This window comes from Zingiber officinale, chromosome 9A, assembly GCF_018446385.1.
Source record: "Zingiber officinale cultivar Zhangliang chromosome 9A, Zo_v1.1, whole genome shotgun sequence".
In the NCBI taxonomy this organism is placed as follows: domain Eukaryota; kingdom Viridiplantae; phylum Streptophyta; class Magnoliopsida; order Zingiberales; family Zingiberaceae; genus Zingiber; species Zingiber officinale.
In genome coordinates this window covers 130,809,021-130,828,991 of record NC_056002.1, presented here as the reverse complement: position 1 = coordinate 130,828,991, position 19,971 = coordinate 130,809,021, and the positions used below count along the sequence as shown (strand labels likewise).

Genomic DNA, 19,971 nt, shown 5'->3' with positions numbered 1-19,971 from the left:
TGATCGGTCTGGTGACCGATCAGTAAGAAGAGAACAATAGGGGATCAATAGGGGGATCGGTCTGTGGACCGATCCACCTATGGCCTGATCGGTCCATAGACCGATCAGGGCTCTGCAACCACCTCACTATGAAGAGTTGGGATCGGTCTGGGGACCGATCAGACTAGGGTCTGATCGGTCCACAGACCGATCAGGGATTTCCTGGACCGATCAGGTCATAGCCTGATCGGTCCAGGCCTAGCCGTTGAGACATAACGGCTAGATTTCTGTCTTCTTCGCAGGTTCAAGTTATATAACGAGGTGGAGGGCCTCTACAGAAAAATTCTTCTTCTTCTTCTTCTTCCTCCTTGCGATCTGAGCTTTGTTGAGCTCTCTACTGCTGAAGCTTCGTGTGAGCTTCCCTCGGCTGGGTTTCCAACTGATCAGTTGTTGCTGTGGTTGGCATCCGTGAAGTTGCTGCTTCATCAACAGTCGACGAGAAGGCAAGCAAACCAGTGTTTTTACATTCATATTGTTCTTGGCTTCTTGCTGTATTTCTTGTACTCTGATCTTGCTGTTGCAAGAGAAATTGTGGCGAGGTTTCTCCACCCAGAAGGAGTTTTCATTAGTCGATTTTCCGGGGTCTCATCCACCGACGGATTGATAGGATTCGTCCACCTTACGGACACGCCGAGGAGTAGGAGTATCATCTCGGAACCTCGTTATATCGTCGCGTTTGAGGTTTGATATTCTCCCGTTTCGTTTCTATCTTTTATTTCCGCTGCGCTAACTCAAATTGTAGGAAGAAACGAGAATTTGGGGTCGGCTATTCACACCCCCCCTCTTTAGCCGCATCCGAAGGTCCTAACAAGTGGTATCAGAGCGAGGTCGCTCTTCGTCGGATTAACACCCGGGGGAGCACAAGCTAGAGAATGGATCAACTTGGAGAAGACGTCACGATTCCACTCTTCTACGATCGCGACGACTTCGCGTATTGGAAGGTAAGAATGAAGTATTTTCTTATGACTAACCTAGTAAATTGGAATTGTGTACAAGTATGTTTTATTCCTCCGGTGGATAAAGAAGGAGAACCTCTCGAGAAGAAGAAGTGGATGAAGAAACAAATCCACCAATCCATAATCAACGACGAGGTAACGAAAATCTTTGAATTTTTATTACCTAATGATATCTTGTGTAAGATAGGTGGATACAACAATGCCAAGGAGTTGTGGAACAACTTGGCTAAGTTCCATGAGGAGAGCTCCAATTCAAGTCATGAAGATGAGTCAAGTGAGCCAAGTAGCTCACATCATGGAGGTATGGAATTAGAAGTTGAGGGCTACTCAACATCTAAGGAAGAAGAGGAGGAGAGTTCTTCTTCAAGACTGGAGCAAGAAGAAGAAGCCTCTACCTCCGGAAGGGATGAAGGAGAGCTCTTATATCCATCCTCAACCCTAGGTAACTCAAGCAACTTAATTTCAAGTAAATTACATATAATGTGCTTTGAGTGTAGGGAATATGGGCATTACAAAAGTAAATGTCCAAAGAGGATTAGGAAGACTCCACCGGCACCAAAAGTCAAGGAAGCCGGAGTCCCGATATGCAAGGGCAAGGAGCACGTGGTGTGCTTCCAATGCAAGCAAAGGGGACATTATAGGAGTCAATGTCCAAGGGGGAGGCAACCTCACAAGGACAAGAGACCAAGCACATCTATAGGGGGAGCTAAGGCAAACCCTAAGGTATCCTTTAAGGCACATTCTTGCAATTCTAATAAGACACATGCTAGTAGTTTTATTGCAATTGTCAATAGTGATAAGCATGATAACCATAGAAACCGATACATGTCCTTAGGTGCCAAACATGTTAGCCTAGATAAGGACAATGCTAGAAATGTCAACCCTAGAGTTAACTCATCTAAGGTTAAGGAAAACCTAGTTAGGAATCCCAAAACAACTAGACATATGCCTAGGAATACCTCAAAGAAAAATGGAAAATTAAAGCTTGAGGTATTAAAGAAGGAAATCAAGTCTTGAGGTCAAGACTTGACACTTTAGAAAAGGCTCTTAAGAATTTGGAGAAGTCAACTCTAGGATCTAAGGGTCAAAAATCAAAGCCCAAGGACATGAGAGGTTTGGGTCACAAACCTAAGTCTCAAGTGGTCAAGCCCGCTTATCATAATGTTCCATTCGATTATGGAACAAGACCTAGGGCTAAGAAAACCATCACCAAGGTCACAAGGGGAGTCACCCCTAGAGTTGATCTTGATGAGTCTCAAATGACCAAGACTTTAAAGCCTAGGAGGGTCATTAGGAGGATTGCTAGGGAAGTCATCCCTAGTGAATATTTAGTGAACCCAATGAGCTCAAATAGGTATTAGGTTCCTAGGAACGTGATTCCTTCACGCTAGATGGTTTAGAGTGTGCCAACCTTAATTGGATAGGTAGTTAACCTACTCACGGCAAAAGGTGGCATTTTAGGAATTTTCAAGGTGTAATCAAGCCTTGAAAATGAAATTAAAAATTATTCCTAAGGTGATTAGGATGTGCCAACCACATTTGAGGAGTTTTCTAAGTTCAATCTAATTGGCACATAGTGATCTAAAAATCTTTAGTTTATGATTTTAGGTCTATTACACTTAGGAATATAGAATTTATGGTAAAATGATCAAAATTATCAAAAATGGCAACTAAGGCTAGAATTAGGTATTTTCTATACCTTTATATGTTATTTGCCATACATTGTTTGCCATATGCCATGTCATGACATCATATTTATTATCATTAGAAATGTCATGATAATGCTTAGGTTAGTTATATGTCATGCCTTATTTAAGTTTCATACTTTATGCCATGACATCATGACATTGGCACATATTTCCACTTATGATATTATTTTATGTCATGTCATCATCTCTTGCATTTATGATCAATTAAATTGATTTAAGGATAAAAACATAATTTGATATGGAGATCTAATTGTTGTTTAGAAAATGCATGAGAACTTAGCTTAAGATGACCTAAACCCATATCTCACATCAAAATTGACTTGGATGTGTTTGATACACCTTAGATGTGTGTGAGATATTAGGATTATGAGTTAGGATCAAGGTGCATAGTTCTTGTACCTAGATGAGCCTAATTCGAATTTGAGGATCATAGGGAAAACTTGTGTACAAGTCATGTACATTTAGCCCTAAGCTTGTGGTCCTAAATTGAATGGTTTAAGATCATTTCAAAATTGATTTAAAAAACCTTGATGAAGCTTTTCTAGTGATAGCATTCATCATTGAGCAAGGTGATATAAAGATGGATTAACCTTGAGCTATTTCAAAGTATTTCGAACTTTGTATCAAGATTAAAAAATGGAAGTTATTTTCATAGAAAACTATTTTTCCATGATAATATATGTTATGAGGAATGTATTCTCAAAATTTTACAATTTTTGGAATTTTCTGTAACTTTTTAGGGGTTTCTGAATTTCGGGAGAAAAATCAGAAATCCTTATCAGAGAGTCGTGGACCGATCAGAGGAGATCCTGATCGGTCCAGGGAAGTCTGGATCGGTCACTGGACCGATCTAGGGGCAGTGTGGATCAGTCTGGTGACTGTTCTAGTGGAGTCCTGATCGGTCTGGTGACCGATCAGAGCGTGCCAAAATGCTGATTTTCGACTGTTGTCTGAAATTTCAGCTATGGAAGTTGGTGTTTTAGATTTCTAAAGGGTTGAAACTCTCCAAGACATTGTTGGTGCAATGGTCAAGGAGGAGTTGACCTTTAGGGGGAATTTTACCTATTGGTCAAGGGGGAGTTGACTTTTAGGGGGAGTTTTTACTCGTCAAGATTTCTGAGGATGAGTGATATGGGATTATCACTGAGTTGATTGTTGATTTTAGTATCAAGGGGGGAATTAAGGGTTTCAATGAAAGGTATGGGACTTTCATTAGGAAGAAACTTTTGACCTTGATTCACTCCTTTTTGATGTGTGTCAAAAAGGGGGAGAATGTCCAGAGAATGTTCAAGGAAGAACATTGGAGTTTGGGGAGAATGTTCAGAGAATGTTCAAGGAAGAACATTGGAGAACTATTGGAAAACCTAAGTTAGGTTATCGGGTTAACCTAACTTGATTATGGTTTTTGTCAAACATCAAAAATGGGGAGATTGTTGGTGCAACCTTAGGTCAAGGTTGACCTGGGTGACCCGACTCGAGTTGACCTGACTCGAGGTATATTTTGATGTTTGACAAGAATAGGAACTTGGGGTATTGTGGGTGCAACCTTTGGTCAAGGTTGACCAGGTTGACCCGACTTGAGTTGACCTGATTCGGGATAAAGTCCAAGTATGGAGACTTGGCACGGAAAGGTCCAAGCAGGGAGCTTGGCACGGGAAAAGTCCAAGTATAGAGACTTGGCACGGAAAAGTCCAAGCAGGGAGCTTGGCACGGGAAAAGTCCAAGTATGGAGACTTGGCACGGAAAAGTCCAAGCAGGGAGCTTGGCACGGGAAAAGTCCAAGTATGGAGACTTGGCACGGAAAAGTCCAAGCAGGGAGCTTGGCACGGGAAAAGTCCAAGCAGGGAGCTTGGCACGGGAAAAGTCCAAGTATGGAAGCTTGGCATGGGAGGTCAGAGAGGGCTCGGTAGCTCGTTCTCTGGACTGGATGGAGTCGGAGAGGGCTCGGTAGCTCGTTCTCCGGACTAGGTCAGAGAGGGCTCGGTAGCTCGTTCTCTGGAATGGATGGAGTCGGAGAGGGCTCGGTAGCTCGTTCTCCGGACTAGGTCAGAGAGGGCTCGGAAGCTCGTTCTCTGGACCGGACGAAGTTGGAGAGGGCTCGGTAGCTCGTTCTCTGGACTAGGTCAGAGAGGGCTCGGTAGCTCGGTCTCTGAACCTGACGAAGTTGGAGAGGGCTCGGTAGCTCGTTCTCTGGACTAGGTCAGAGAGGGCTCGGTAGCTCGTTCTCTGGACCGGACGTGGAAGTCGGAGAGGGCTCGGTAGCTCGTTCTCCAGACTAGGTCAGAGAGGGCTCGGTAGCTCGTTCTCTGGACCAGGAAGACGTTAGGGTTTAGGGCTGGGAAGCTCTAAAACCAACAGTGCATTGGATCAGTCTGTTAACCGATCCAGTGATACTTTGGCTGTCTGGATCGGTCTGTCGACCGATCCAGTGATACCTTAGTTATCTGATCGGTCTTGTGACCGATCAATAACCACACAGTAGCTCTCTGTGGGTTATCTGATCGGTTTGGTGACCGATCAGTAAGAAGAGAACAATAGGGGATCAATAGGGGGATCGGTCTGTGGACCGTTCCACTTATGGCCTGATCGGTCCACAGACCGATCAGGGCTCTGCAACCACCTCACTGTGAAGAGTTGGGATCGATTTGGGGACCGATCAGACTAGGGCCTGATCGGTCCACAGACCGATCAGGGATTTCCTGGACCGATCAGGCCATAGCCTGATCGGTCCAGGCCTAGCCGTTGAGACACAACGGTTAGATTTCTGTCTTCTTCGCAGGTTCAAGTTATATAACGAGGTGGAGGGCCTCTACAGAAAAATTCTTCTTCTTCTTCTTCTTCCTCCTTGCGATCTGAGCTTTGTTGAGCTCTCTACTGCTGAAGCTTCATGTTAGCTTCCCTCGGCTGGGTTTCCAACTGATCAGTTGCTGCTGTGGTTGGCATCCGTGAAGTTGCTGCTTCATCAACAGTCGACGAGAAGGCAAGCAAACTAGTGTTTTTACATTCATATTGTTCTTGGCTTCTTGCAGTATCTCTTGTACTCTGATCTTGCTGTTGCAAGAGAAATTGTGGCGAGGTTTCTCCACCCAGAAGAAGTTTTCATTAGCCGGTTTTTTGGGGTCTCATCCACCGACGGATTGATAGGATTCGTCTACCTTACGGACACGCCGAGGAGTAGGAGTATCTTCTCCGAACCTCGTTATATCTTCACGTTTGAGGTTTGATATTCTCCTGTTTCGTTTCTATCATTTATTTCCGCTGCGCTAACTCAAATTGTAGGAAGAAACGAGAATTTGGGGTCGGCTATTCACACCCCCCCTCCCTAGCCGCATCTGAAGGTCCTAACATTTTACACACTGAAAGCTCTAAACTATTGCTAGGAATTGAATACTGAGTTGATTGATTAATTCCTACCTCTAGGGGCCTTTATATAGCTCTTGAAAAGTCTATCTCGAGTGTCAAAGGCGCTTCCAAGAGGGTTGAGGGCACCTCCATTGAGGTTGACCGGATAAAGCTTTATCCGCTTCACAAACGGTCACTAGACTGGGTCTGAGGTGCCTCTAATGTCCTTGAAGGTGCCTCGGACAGGTCTAAGGTGCCTTCAAGTTAATGGAGGCGCCTTCAAGCCTGCAGGCAGCACATGCACCTTCAGCACTTCGTTGAAGGCGCCTCTAGCTAGCTTTTCCAGCTCCTTTTGACTTGTTTACTCCTTCCGAAGCTCCGATTGCTTGGGTGATTATGGCCAACCGAAATAGGACTCACCCGAACCCAATTTCCAGCCTTCTCCTCGAGCAGGCTTCCGACCCAGCTTCTCGTCCCTCAAACACCGCGCACATTCTTCTCGTCTACCGGTGTACTCTTCCGCAGCTCTTGCGTCCTTCGGACGCACCGAGCCCGTCGACTCCCTTCTTGTGTCGTCCTTCTTACTAGCTATGTCTTCCACTCGACTTTCTGCGCTCCTAAGTTCCTGCACACTTAGACACAGAGATCAAATAACAAGCATGACCTAACCTAACTTGGTTGATCATATTAAAACACCCACGGGGTCCAACAATCTCCCCCTTTTTGATGTGTATCAACCCAAATTTAAGTTAGGGAAACAAAATAGATAAACAGTAATTTATAGAAATTACTAAACTAACAGTTCAAGCATAAGGATTACAATAGAATTTGCAACACAAGTTAAAAATAATTTTTAAGTAAAACATATTAAAAATTCCCCCTAAACTTGTACCTATCTTTCTCCCCCTTTGATCACAACAAAAAAAATGGGGTAATAATTATCAAGTAAAAAAAAAATTCAAATAAAAAAAATGATTTTTAAAATCCAAGTGCAGTATTTTCAAAATGATTTCTAAGAAAAAAAATCATTTTTAAAAATTTTCTAAGTAAAACTTAGGTAAGACAATTTTTTGAGAAAAAGATAAATACGCATTTCTAACTTCAGAAGAAATTTTAACTTAAAAAAATGTTATTTGAGATTTTTTTTTTAAGTAACAAACATTTTTCTTAAGAGAAAAAAAATATTTTTGAAGAATTTTAAAAAAGATGTTTGAAATTTTTTTTAAAGTATTATTTAATTCTAATTTTAATGTTTTTACCCGAAAGTTAATTAAACATTTTATTTCGATATTTTGGCTTCCAGGTCGTGGCGAGGCACTAGGCTTTCTTGGTTATTAGAGCAACAATCACTTCCTTAGACAAAGCCTCAAAAAGAAATTTTAACGTCTAATTTTTTCGCTGAAAATACTAAGTCTATAGTTTTAATTTAGATCAAATGCTCTAATTTTTTTTCACTATGATATTTAAATTTTCATTTTAGTTTATCATAATTACTCAAATCTAAAGTAGGGAAATTTGAACATGCAGAAAATTGTAGTATATTTTCTATTGTTAGTTTGTCAAAATCCTTTAATTGACAGGCTATTTTTAACTCATTATTAGTTAATAATTTTTCTTATTGACAGGAATATTCTGATTTGCAAAATTCTTTTGACACTATATTTTCTAATTCGAAAAAATCTTTCGATGATGGTTCTAATTTGCAAAATTCTTTTGACAAAATATTTTGTAATTCATAAAAATCGTACAACAACGTTTTGATTGACTTAACCAATTGATCAGGAGGAGGAGACCATACCTGACTTATCTTGTCGGTCATTGATTCTCCCCCTGTTGAGTTGTCTTTTCCGAAGACTCTCCCCCTTCATCGATGCTTATCTGGGATGAGCTTTCTGTGTCCTCGGGATGGAATTCGGCTGTTGGGGCTAACCCTACAGTTTCCTCGATCTCGGACTCTTCTGACGGTTGAGTATCCATCGAGGAGTCGGCTTCTCTTGGTTCTTCGTGGAGCTTTAAGACCTTTTCCCAAAGTTCTTTTGTACTTTGGTAGTCGCCAACCCTATCAAGCTCTTCATTTGGTAGTACGCTTATGAGGTGAAATTCAGCCCGAGCGTTTACCATAAACTCATCACGTTGCTTATTGGTCCAGAGGTGTTGTTGAATGTCTTCTCTATTCGTTGTCTTTGGTCCTTCGTAACCAAATTTCATTATTAAAAAAGTATCAGAGTCTGCGTTAAGATATACCTCCATTTGTTGCTTCCAGAAAGCAAACTCCCCCTTGAATGCTGCTGGATAGATGTTAGCTTCGGCCATCATCTTGATCTTTGTGTTTCAGTCGGTGGTTAATCCTTCTGAGGTGTTCTGGCTCTGATACCACTTGTTGGTGCAGCGGGGCCGACAAGAGGAGGGTGAATTGACTGCACAATAAAAATACCCTCCTCATTTCTTTCAACTCAAAAAATGCAATAATAATAAAGAAATAAACTAACAGAAATAAAGAGGAGACAGAGAATTTAGCTTGGTTATAACTCAGGGGGTTGTTAATGCAAGGCGATGAAAAAGCTCAGAAAGATCTCCTTCTCTGAAGGTGGAGAAGCCTTTTACACACTAAAAGCTCTAAACTATTGCTAGGAATTGAATACTGAGTTGATTGATTAATTCCTAGCTCCAGGGGCCTTTATATAGCTCCTGGAAAGTCTATCTCGTGTGTCGAAGGTACCTCCAAGAGGGTTGAGGGTGCCTCTATTGAGTTTGACCGGATAAAGCTTTATCTGCTTCGCAAACGGTCACTAGACTGGGTCTGAGGTGCCTCCAATGCCCTTGAAGGCGCCTCGGACAGGTCTGAGATGCCTTCAAGTTAATGGAGGCGCCTCCAAACCTGCAGGCAGCGCAGGCGCCTTTAGCACTTCGTTGAAGGTGCCTCCAGCTAGCTTTTCCAGCTCCTTTTGACTTGTTTACTCCTTCCGAAGCTCCGATTGCTTGGGTAATTGCAGCCAACTGAAACAGGGCTCACCCAAACCTAATTTCTGACCTTCTCCTCGAGCAGGCTTCCGACTCGACTTCTCGTCCCTCGAACGCCGCGCACGTTCTTCTCGTCCACTGGTGTACTCTTCCGCAGCTCTTGCATCCTTCAGACGCACTGAGCCCGTCGGCTCCCTTCCCGTGTCGTCCTTCTCACTAGCTGCATCTTCCGCTCAACTTCCTGTGCCCTTAAGTTCTTGTACACTTAGACACAGGGATCAAATAACAAGCAGAACCTAACCTAAACATGATCACATCAAAACACCCACGGGGTCCAACAAACTCCTCAGTCCGACTTGGAGGAGAAACATGTGATGGTATCCAGGGTTTCTCGTCCAGCTTTAACTACCTCCCCATAGCCCAACATGTCTTGAAAGCACTTTTTCCCTAGCCTAATTTATTCGATCTAGCAACTTTCTCATGTAGAGGAATCCTTGTCAAGCTAATCTTCTTCAACCCAATACTTCGATCGAACTTTCGCTCCTCAGTCCGACTTAGAGGAGGGATATATGATGGTATGCGGAGTTACTCCTGAGCACCCTACCTCACTTCCCGACCCGCCAGTCTCCTTTCTTGAGCACTCCCAACTCACTAATCTCCTTTCTCGAGCACTTACAGTTTGTCCAACAACATTCCATTCAAACTTGTGAAGGTCACTATGGAATTGTGCTCCCAAGCACTTAGTGTTCATCCAACTTTGTCCCTTTTGGACTCAAGATGTTCACTTGGAGTCTACGCTCCCGAGCACTAGGCATTCATCCAACGATTTCCCATTCAGACTCAGGAAGCCAGTTGCGACAGTCTGCTACTTGACTCAACCTCCGACAACTTGCGCTTACCTGATCAATGGCTCGACAGCCTCTGACAACTCACGTAGAAGGTGAGACTTGACCAATAACCCGACAGTGCCTGAGGTATAATCCAATGGTTGTCACTCCTAGTGCCCTACCACCCTTTGTGTGGCCAGCCTACAAGCACCATCTCACTCATATGTCAATCCATGAGTTTTCATTCCATTGGCTATATAACTGATGGAGGTAAGTAGGGTTGATCCTAATAAGTTTTGGACCTGAGTCTAATTTTTTTAAACAAAAAGGTTTCTAAATTATAATGTGCATTCATATTCTTTTAGTTCCATATTAACCTAAAAATGTTTTCCAACTGTTTTTTTTAAACAAAGTTCTTATTGATATTTCTAGCTTGACATTGAATTATTTCTTCAATCTTTAGCTCTCTATTTTAAGACCTGAACATTTACTTAGGAGACATGGTTAACCTAAAAACTCAACAAACAATTCAAAGGAATATCACATACACTTTTGCTTATGTTGCAATTTTGTGAGACATTTATTTAAACATTTAGTAAGCATATGAATCCATAGTACCTCACCTTAATGAAGGTTTCTTATAATAGATTAGTATAATTCTTAGTATTATCATAAAGTAGAGAAAAACACAAAGACTCAAACTAAAAGCTTACTCTATCTTCTTCGGTTGGATAGTCTACAAAATTAATAGTGACAAAAAACTCATTTTCATCTATTAAGCAACTCTAGAAATTTTCTGCTAATTTTGAAAGAAAAATACTCTAAACTAATAATTGTAAAAGTAAAAAGAAAAAGAAACCAAACCTTCCAACTATTGAAAAATGATTCTACCAACATATCTTTCATCATTTTTTAAGAACTAAAAAGGGGAAAGAAATAAAAAAGAGTTCTTTCGATCGGTTTACGAGAAGGATTAAAGTGTGAGGGATTATATTAGGTCAATTTACACTACTACATATAATATATTTTTTTTTTTACAAAATTATGGGCCTCTCAAAAAAAAGGGCATGAGTCAGATGACTCTTTTGCCTCCTAATAGGAACGACCTTAAACGTAAGTGAATGTATGATGATTTTTTTTCTTATATCTCGATGCCTCCACAGGCTTAGCTGAGATGGTTAGTGAATGATAGGTTGTCACTTGAGGTTGTGGGTGTTAGATTATATTATTATTGTTAGGCTTTTAATTTCTATTTATTAGCTATTAAGGATAGCTATACAAACATCTCATTGTGTAACTTTTCATTAAGTTTGATGATAATAATAAAGCAAACTCTAGTTTTTTCTCTTCTTATTTCTACAGTGTAGTTAAAACTCGGGGTAGCAAGGCATAAATCTCTGCACCCCGGAATAACTCACCCTCCATTCACTAGGTCTCTCGTTATCATGATTTACCTCCTCCATATTAGTCTTGGGGCGGACTAGCAAGGGCACTAGGGTCAAGCGTTTCGCCTTTTGCCACTAGTCTCATATCTCGATTCAATGCTGACTTGATCGTCGGAGGGACCACGCTAGCCACGCCGGTCCCCATTGATGTGCTTTGCTTCTCACACCACCAGATCTCGGCCAGCTAGGAGACTGTTGTAGCTTTGACTCCGAAAGCATCGGGAGAGGAGAAGCCCGAGCAAGTGAAGAAGGAAGTCATCAATTTTTTTTTTTAAAAAAAAATACTTTCACCTATATATATATACTTCAAGAATAAGAAAATAATTCCCACAAGGTATCTCATTTATCTACATCATGCTAACAATTTTAGACTCCGAACAAAAACCAAATTGGCATTTCAAATGATTGGATTCTTGGATGTTAATACCCAACTATTTCGATCGATAGCAAATCCATCTGCTTTTGGAACTGAATATGTTTGAACTACGTACAGCACGTACCTGCAACCGCATGAGCAGATCCGCGCTGTGTTTCTTCTCAAACCGGCTCTTGCGGAAAGCTTCTCGCGCCCTCTGCGCCTCCTCGATTTCCTCGGGCGTGCCGAGGCTGGGGTCGAACTTGTAAGAAGAAGAATAGAGAGAGAGGAAGGAATAAGATGAGAATAATAAAATCTATTGTTCATTGATATTTGCCCTAAGGACAATACAATATATAATGTTCAAAAGTACTTGGTCAAATAACTAATTAATAAATAACAGAATTATTCTAAGAATAATTCTGAGAATAATTATAACAGAATTATTAGAATAATTCCGAGAATAATTATAACAGAATTATTAGAATAATTAATCCAAATACTAATATGATTTGATTTGGTAATTTGATCCGGTCAATTTGGATAATTCTGTTATATCTCTTTTACCCCCCGACAAACTCAACGGGAGATCTCTGACGTTGAGTTTGCTTGCTAACTTGTTGAAGCGTTGTCTGGATAGTGGCTTGGTAAAGATAGCAGCGATTTGATCTTCAGTAGAAATATAAGAGACGGATAACTGCTGAGTTGCCACACGTTCACGAACAAAATGAAAATCAATTTCCACATGTTTTGTACGGGCATGAAAGACTGGATTTGCTGTGAGATATGTTGCTCCAATATTGTCGCACCAAATTTTTGGTACAATATTTGATGCAAGATGAAGTTCGGAGAGAAGTGATTGAAGCCAAATAATTTCTGACGTTGTATTTGCTATAGCTTTATATTCTGCCTCAGTGCTTGAACGAGATACCGTAGGTTGCTTTTTCGAATTCCATGAGATAAGATTTCGTCCAAGAAATATTGCATATCCACTAGTAGAGCGTCTATCTTCAGGAGAACTTGCCCAATCCGCGTCACTATATGCATGTAAATCTCGAGACGATTGGTGATATAAAAGAAGACCATGTAGAATAGTACCTTTGAGATAGCGAAGTATTCTTTTTACATTATCCCAATTTTGTTCAGTTGGAGCATGCATGAATTGACAAACATGATTTACCGCAAAAGTAATATCAAGGCGTGTGATAGTGACATATTGTAAGGTCCCAACAATACTTCGATAAATCTGTGGATCAGATAGAGCAGGAGAGGATGAAGTTGGAGAGTTGTTTATAGCAATTGGTGTAGACACTGGACGTGCTCCATCCATTTTGGCTCTTTGAAGAAGTCCAGTAATGTATTTGCTCTAAGAGAGAAGGTAGCCATCCTCATGTGGAATAAGCTCAATACCAAGAAAAAAATGAGCAATACTCAAATCTCGAGTAGGAAATTCTTGATTGAGAATACTTAATAAAGTTGTGATACCCTTGTGATCATTGTCAGTTATCAGAATGTCATCCACATAAATAAGAAAAAATATCGTATTTCCATTATTATATTTGTGAAATAGAGACGAGTCAGTCTTTGATCCAGAAAATCCTTGAGCTTGTAACCATTTAGATAGTCGATGAAACCATGCACGAGGAGCTTGTCGAAGACCATATAAGGATTTCTTGAGTTGGCAAACATGAGATGGAAATTGTGGATGAATAAAACCAGGTGGTTGCTCCATAAATATAGTTTCCTCAAGATGACCATGGAGAAATGCATTTGAAATATCCAATTGCCGTACAAGCCAATTAGAACTAACTATTGATAATAATAGTCTGACAGATGTAATTTTGATGACTGGGCTGAAAGTGTCATTAAAGTCAATACCTGGCTGTTGACTAAATCCTTTAGCTACAAGTCGAGCTTTGTATCTTTCAAGAGAACCATCAGCTCGATGCTTAAGACGGAATACCCATTTAGAGCCCACAACATTCATTGAGGGAGTGCGCGGAACTAGAGTCCATGTTCCATTGCGAAGAAGTGCATCAAATTCTGTAGTCATTGCACTACGCCAGTTTGGATCCTTGTTTGCTTGTGTAAAACAGGTTGGTTCAATAGATTTGGAAGAAACCACTAGAGCTCGTGGAAGGGGATATCGAGTTGCATTTGGTGGGCAACGCTCATAAATATCACTAATGGGAAGCATGCGACGAGGAGCATTATCATCTGAATCACTTGTTGATGACGACGAGGAAGTAGGCTGACATGGTGATGTAGATGACGGACTTGCATTATCCGAGGAACCAGAGAGCATATTATCTTCGATCGGCGAGACTTCTAAGATTGGAGCAGCAACCGGAGGTGATTCTGATGGTATAGGAGAGTTATTAGAGAGCTCCGGAGCAGGACCTAGAATTCCATCACTTCTGATAATATTAGGTGGCATTAAGAAGGTGCCACTTGTATCTGGAGGAGAGATTGAAGAAGCTACCGAAAAAGGGAATAAAGACTCATCAAAAGTAACATGTCGTGAAATATAAATTCGTCCTGTTGGTATATGCAAGCAACGATAACCATGGTGCAAATTGCTATAACCAAGAAAAACACATTGTAGTGAACGAGAGTCAAGTTTGTGTTTAGAATAGGGGTGTAACCATGGATAACATGCGCAACCAAAAATTCGAAGGAAAGTGTAATCAGGGGTTTGATTATAAAGTTTTTCAAAAGGACATTTATGATTGAGCAATGGTGTAGGAAGTCGATTTATGAGATATACTGCAGTGCTAACAGCTTCATCCCAAAATTTGCGCGGAACTGATGCATGATGAAGAAGAGCTAAGGCAGTTTCAATTATATGTCTATGTTTTCTCTCAGCAGAGCCATTTTGTTCTGGAGTGTGAGGACAAGAAACTCGATGAACAATTCCACAAGAGACAAAATGACGATGGAGAGCTTGATATTCACCTCCCCAATCAGAATGAAAGGAGAGTATTTTACGATTAAAAGATCGTTCAACTTGAATTTGAAAATTACAAAATATATCAAATAAATCAGATTTCCTTCTCATAGGATAAAGCCAAGTATATTTACTAAAATGATCAATGAATGTAACATAATATTGGAAACCTTGATTAGACAAAATAGGTGCAGGACCCCAAACATCAGAATGGATTATCTCAAGTGGAAAATTAGAAACATGATCAGATAAAGAGAAAGGTAGCTTATGACTTTTAGATTCCATGCAGGCCCTACATGAATAAGATGGAGAGGAGGTAATAGAAGTAGGTAAACCATACCTATTGATGATTGACTGAACAATACGAAGGGAAGGATGACCAAGTCGAGCATGCTAAGTTGGTTTATTTGTGCGTTCACCAACAAAAGCTTTGATTGAAGAACTCAAAGACAATAGAGGCCATTTTGATTCTCCCATAAAACATAATAGCATTTGTTCCTCTATCCTTTATAAGATAATGATTATGATGAAATTCAAAAATGACATTGTTATCAAGACAAAACTGGCGTGTAGAAAGTAAATTTTTAGTGATAGATGGAACATGAAAGACATTGCGCATGTGAAAAGTTCGATTAGATAAATGAACATATGTGTTTCCAAGATTAGCAATTTGCAAACCTGAACCATCGCCTACTTGCACCGTATCTGAGCCATAATATGGCATTACGTCTGTAAGGATATTATAATCTGATGTGACATGATGAGTAGCTCCAGTGTCAATATACCAATCAGTAGATGAGAACTCTGGGTTTTTACCACAAGTAGGCACAGACGAAAGAACTTTAGGATATACTTGTGAAATAGATGGTTGTCTTGAGGCTGTAGGACCACCAATGAAATTTGAATCAAATGGACTAGGACATTGAATACCAAAATGTCCAATTCCAAGACAAATTTGACATTTTACCCTAGACCAATCAAGTCTTTTAGGGCATATATTTCCAGTATGACCGACGATGTGACAAATTTGACATCGGTATGGACTTTGCTTTTGTCCTCTTTGATGTCGTCGAGTATTTGACATCTAAAGTAAAAAATAACTTGTCCGGTGGTAGTGGAAAAAAAAAAAAAGAGATTAAGGAAGAGGAAAGAGAAGCAAAGGGGTTGGCAGCGGAAGAAAATAAGTATTTTTCGTTTGTTCTGAAAAATAGGGAAGAATAAGAAAACTAAAACACGTAGGAGAAAATAAGAGGCTTGAGGGAAAAATTTAAAAATTCGCCGTTTATACGATCTCCGCCTCAAGAAGTTGAGGAAAGATAAAAAAGAGAGATGGCTCTGATACCATGTAAGAAGAAGAATAGAGAGAGAGGAAGGAATAAGATGAGAATAATAAAATCTATTGTTCATTGATATTTGCCCTAAGGACAATACAATATATAATGTTCAAAAGTACTTGGTCAAATAACTAATTAATAAATAACAGAATTATTCTAAGAATAATTCTGAGAATAATTATAACAGAATTATTAGAATAATTCCGAGAATAATTATAACAGAATTATTAGAATAATTAATCCAAATACTAATATGATTTGATTTGGTAATTTGATCCGGTCAATTTGGATAATTCTGTTATATCTCTTTTAGAACTCCCACACCTGTCTGCCGACGTGATTGTTAGTCGTGCGCAACCAGGGGCTGCCGCCCTCAGCCACCTTGAGCTTCCACATGTCGATCGGGTGGAAGACGGAGTTCACCGAAGGGTATCGGAGTGGAAGAAGGTGGGTGTAGAAGCTCTGAAGCTGCCGTACGCTTCGCTCTTGGCTGGGATGCCGAGCATCTGAAGCTCAAGGACTCTTAATAACTAACGTTAAGTTTCGCATTACTTAAAATGATGAAAATCGGAGGAGTATAATGACATTTGCCAAACTGACTAAATTTCCACGAGATACGGGATGAGATCCTCTAGTCCGTAAAGATTAAATCAACTCTTGATCCAATCTTTACATTAGTGGAAGATAATGATCCTCTACCTGTTAACAGATGTGGGTCATTATTTCTCACCAATCTCCTTATCATGGTCCAGGAACGAATCAGGACAAGAGAATCAGAGAATCCATTTCCCTGAGGCACCGGCTAAAAATGTAAATGTAAATGTGAATGTGCACATGAGTTGAGATGATGGTTGTTATTATATAAAATTTTAAGATCAAAATTTAGTGCTTCTAACTATGTCTTTCCTCCTACTTAAGTCACTTACATTAATAACTAATAATTATTCATAATTTATTTTTATTGTATTAATTTAGAGATAGGTTAGTGGAATACTGGGACGAAAGAATGTCTTTTGTCGTATTAAAATATGAATGCGCATGAGCACGTATTGCTAGAACTTAAAAAAATATTTAATAAATAAATAAATAAAATGAGAAAGAAAAGTAGGAAAAAATAAATAGCGCTGCCAAAAATGTTTTATTCTTAAAAAAAATAGTTAATTTAATTACTATAAATTTAAATAATTTTAATTAAATTAATGAAATAGATTATAAGTGACAGAAATAATCGTAATAAAAAATGACCCAATTATTATTTTCTCTACTCTTCTCATTATATTTTATTTTTCTTATCTTACTATTTTATTAAAATCTCCCTCTTTACTAACTAATTTTGGTGAAGCCTAAAATGAATTTACGTTACTATCCTTTTTTCTATTCACACTAAAAATTATTCCAAGGTTTATTAGTAATTCCACAAGCGAAACAATCAGTGATCTAGAATTCGAGACTCAGTTACGATGTATTATTATAAATTTTTCTCATCATTAATTTTATCTGGTTGTTTTATATAAAAAAATATAATTCTCTTTAGTCCTACATCTTAAAATTGACAACACTATATCAAAGAAAATTCTATAAATATTTTAGGCCGACGATATTAAAAATATACTTTTCTTAGTTTCTTTTACTAAGATAAGTATAATATTAAATTAAAATAATTTTTTACATAGGGAAGCCCATTACAGTAGTTTATTGCTGGGATTATCTAGCGTCAACCTTGCATTATTACACTATTACATGAGTCTGACGAATCTTACCCAAATAATTAATTTTTGGTTCTGAACGTAAGGGTGACACTAGAAAATTCAAACAATTCAGATTTTTAAAGACCCAAATAATTTATATACGCGTGTGCACGATCACACTAGTAAGTATTATATATCATCTAAGTCGCATTTGAGCATGTCCTCATATGTACCTTGACCACTTATACTAATAGATAATAATTATCTATAATTTACTTTCTCCTTGATCTAGGGATAAATTAGTAAGGACATTAAAAGTGAACAAATTATCTTTTACCATGTATTTCATCTCAATTTAACTTAAACATCAAAAAGATCTATCGGACAACCAGGGGCGTAGCTACATAGGGTCAAGGGGGTGCGGCCGCCCCCCCTGAAATTTAGGGAAAAAATTAATACAGTGAAATTATTTAAAAGTAATTTAATTATAAATTCTAAAAATATCAAGATTTTTTTTACAAATTGTTCAATTAAAACAAATAAGAGAACCCAAACCTTTTTTTTCTTCTCTCAGCCAACTTTTTTCTTTCTCTCGATATTTTTTTCTCTCCCATTGCCTGTATTTTTTCCCCTCACCCTTCCCATATTTTCTTCTTCCTTCTAATCCCCTTTCCTTTTTTCACTGCCGTGGTCGTCTTCCTCTTATAATCCCCTTATTATTCTTTCCCTTTCCCTAATCCTAATTTTACCCTCAAAATCCTCCGCTGCACATTGATGTCGTTGTCATCCATGTTGTTATCGCCGAACGCCGCTATCACTAACACTGATATCGTTTGCTGCCAGCGTTGTCATTGTCGCTTCGCCGATACTCCACAGCAAACACTTTTTGATTAAGGTAAAGTTTTCTTGCTTTATTTCTTTCGATTACGAATTTAAGTGTTAGAAAAACATATAATGTTAATTTTTCATATATTTATATTTTTGTTTGCTAGTCAAGCATTGTTTAATTTGTTATATGAAGGTGATTAATTTCATTGATCAATTAAATCATATCATTTAATGTAACTCATAATATAATTCACTACAAGAAAACTCACAATTAGCGATGAAATTTAATTTTCGTCGCTAATTAGAAATCGAAATAAATTATAGTCACTTATTTAGCAACAAACTATGTTTCCGTTGCTATTTTAGTGATTGAATTAAGTTTCCATCATTAATTAATTTTCTAATTAAGATTTTTATTCCCAATTTTTCTTTCCAGCGCCCTAAAATTTTCCTCTCTGATCACCACCTCTCCAATCTCTAGCATGTTCCTCTCCTCTCCTCTTCGATCTCTAGCACCAGTATGCATCGTCCCATCGGTATGCTCGATCTTCTCGCCTTCCCTCTCCTCTCTTAGCGATAGCATGGCAGCGGCGTCACAGGGAGAGATCTCGCTTTGGTCGCGACCTCGATGTGAGGTTTTGCCTGGGCTACGGCCTTGCAGCGAGGTGGCGAGATCAGGCATGACCTCAACAGCGTGTCATGGTTAGCTTGAATTTGCCCCCCCTGATTGTAAATTCTGGCTACGCCGCTGCGGACAACCAACCACCTTACTAGAGGAAGTTCCGGCACCAATGCCTAATAAGAAACAAAATTTCAGACGCATAAATTAATAAAAAAATTAATAATATTAAAATAATTCTATATATCATAATCATAGCCACTATAAATTCTCAAATAAAAATAGGAGCTCCTCGTGTTCATCTTGTGCTTATTCTAAGTTATCTAATATGCCGGTCAATCCGACTGCTGCGGTTCGATCTATCCTTTGATATATATATCATTGTCAATGCACCGGCAATCTCCCTCTCACTCATCCTACCTCTTCATCTTGTGTTTCATGTTGAACGGCAATAAAGGTAAATCGATCTCCGACTGCCAATGGTGAGGATCTAAAATCCAAACACTAAAAAAAAAAAAAAAAAAAAAAAATCCTTTCCTTAGGGATTAATTGCTCCTCCTTTCCCTTTTTCCACTCCTTTCCTCTCTTTTATCTTTTCGTAGTAAGCAAATCGCTCTCCTCTTCTCTTTCACCTACCGATTTAGTTGACTCAAATTTATTTTTTCAAAATCTCACATTAGAAAAGACCAAAAATAATAATAGATATTATATTCAAACTCCTTATCATCTCAAAAATTTATAGAACCTGAAATATATGTAATAAAATTTGAGATAGAACCTGAAATATATGTAATAAAAGCTTTCTAGATCAATCGATTTCAATCAAAATATCCTTAATATTTTAAAACTATTATCATTTTACTCTAACCATGAACCTCATTAATTAATTAATTGACGTGAAGGAAATGACGACGTGGAAGA

At 39.0% G+C, this 19,971-nt stretch overlaps 1 protein-coding gene across 1 annotated transcript in view; it reads right to left on the bottom strand.

The window, feature by feature from the left end:
- LOC122019585 (cycloartenol synthase 2-like) overlaps positions 1 to 19,113 on the bottom strand; it is a 125,464-nt gene extending 106,351 nt beyond the window's left edge. The window contains exons 1-4 of the mRNA XM_042577040.1: positions 18,895 to 19,113; positions 16,615 to 16,717; positions 16,240 to 16,421; positions 11,780 to 11,896 (exon numbers count right to left, since the gene is read on the bottom strand). Coding sequence (XP_042432974.1) covers positions 11,780 to 11,896; positions 16,240 to 16,421; positions 16,615 to 16,717; positions 18,895 to 19,113 — 621 coding nt within the window. The remainder of the gene's footprint in view (positions 1 to 11,779; positions 11,897 to 16,239; positions 16,422 to 16,614; positions 16,718 to 18,894) is intronic.
- Between the last annotated feature and the right edge of the window lie 858 nt (positions 19,114 to 19,971).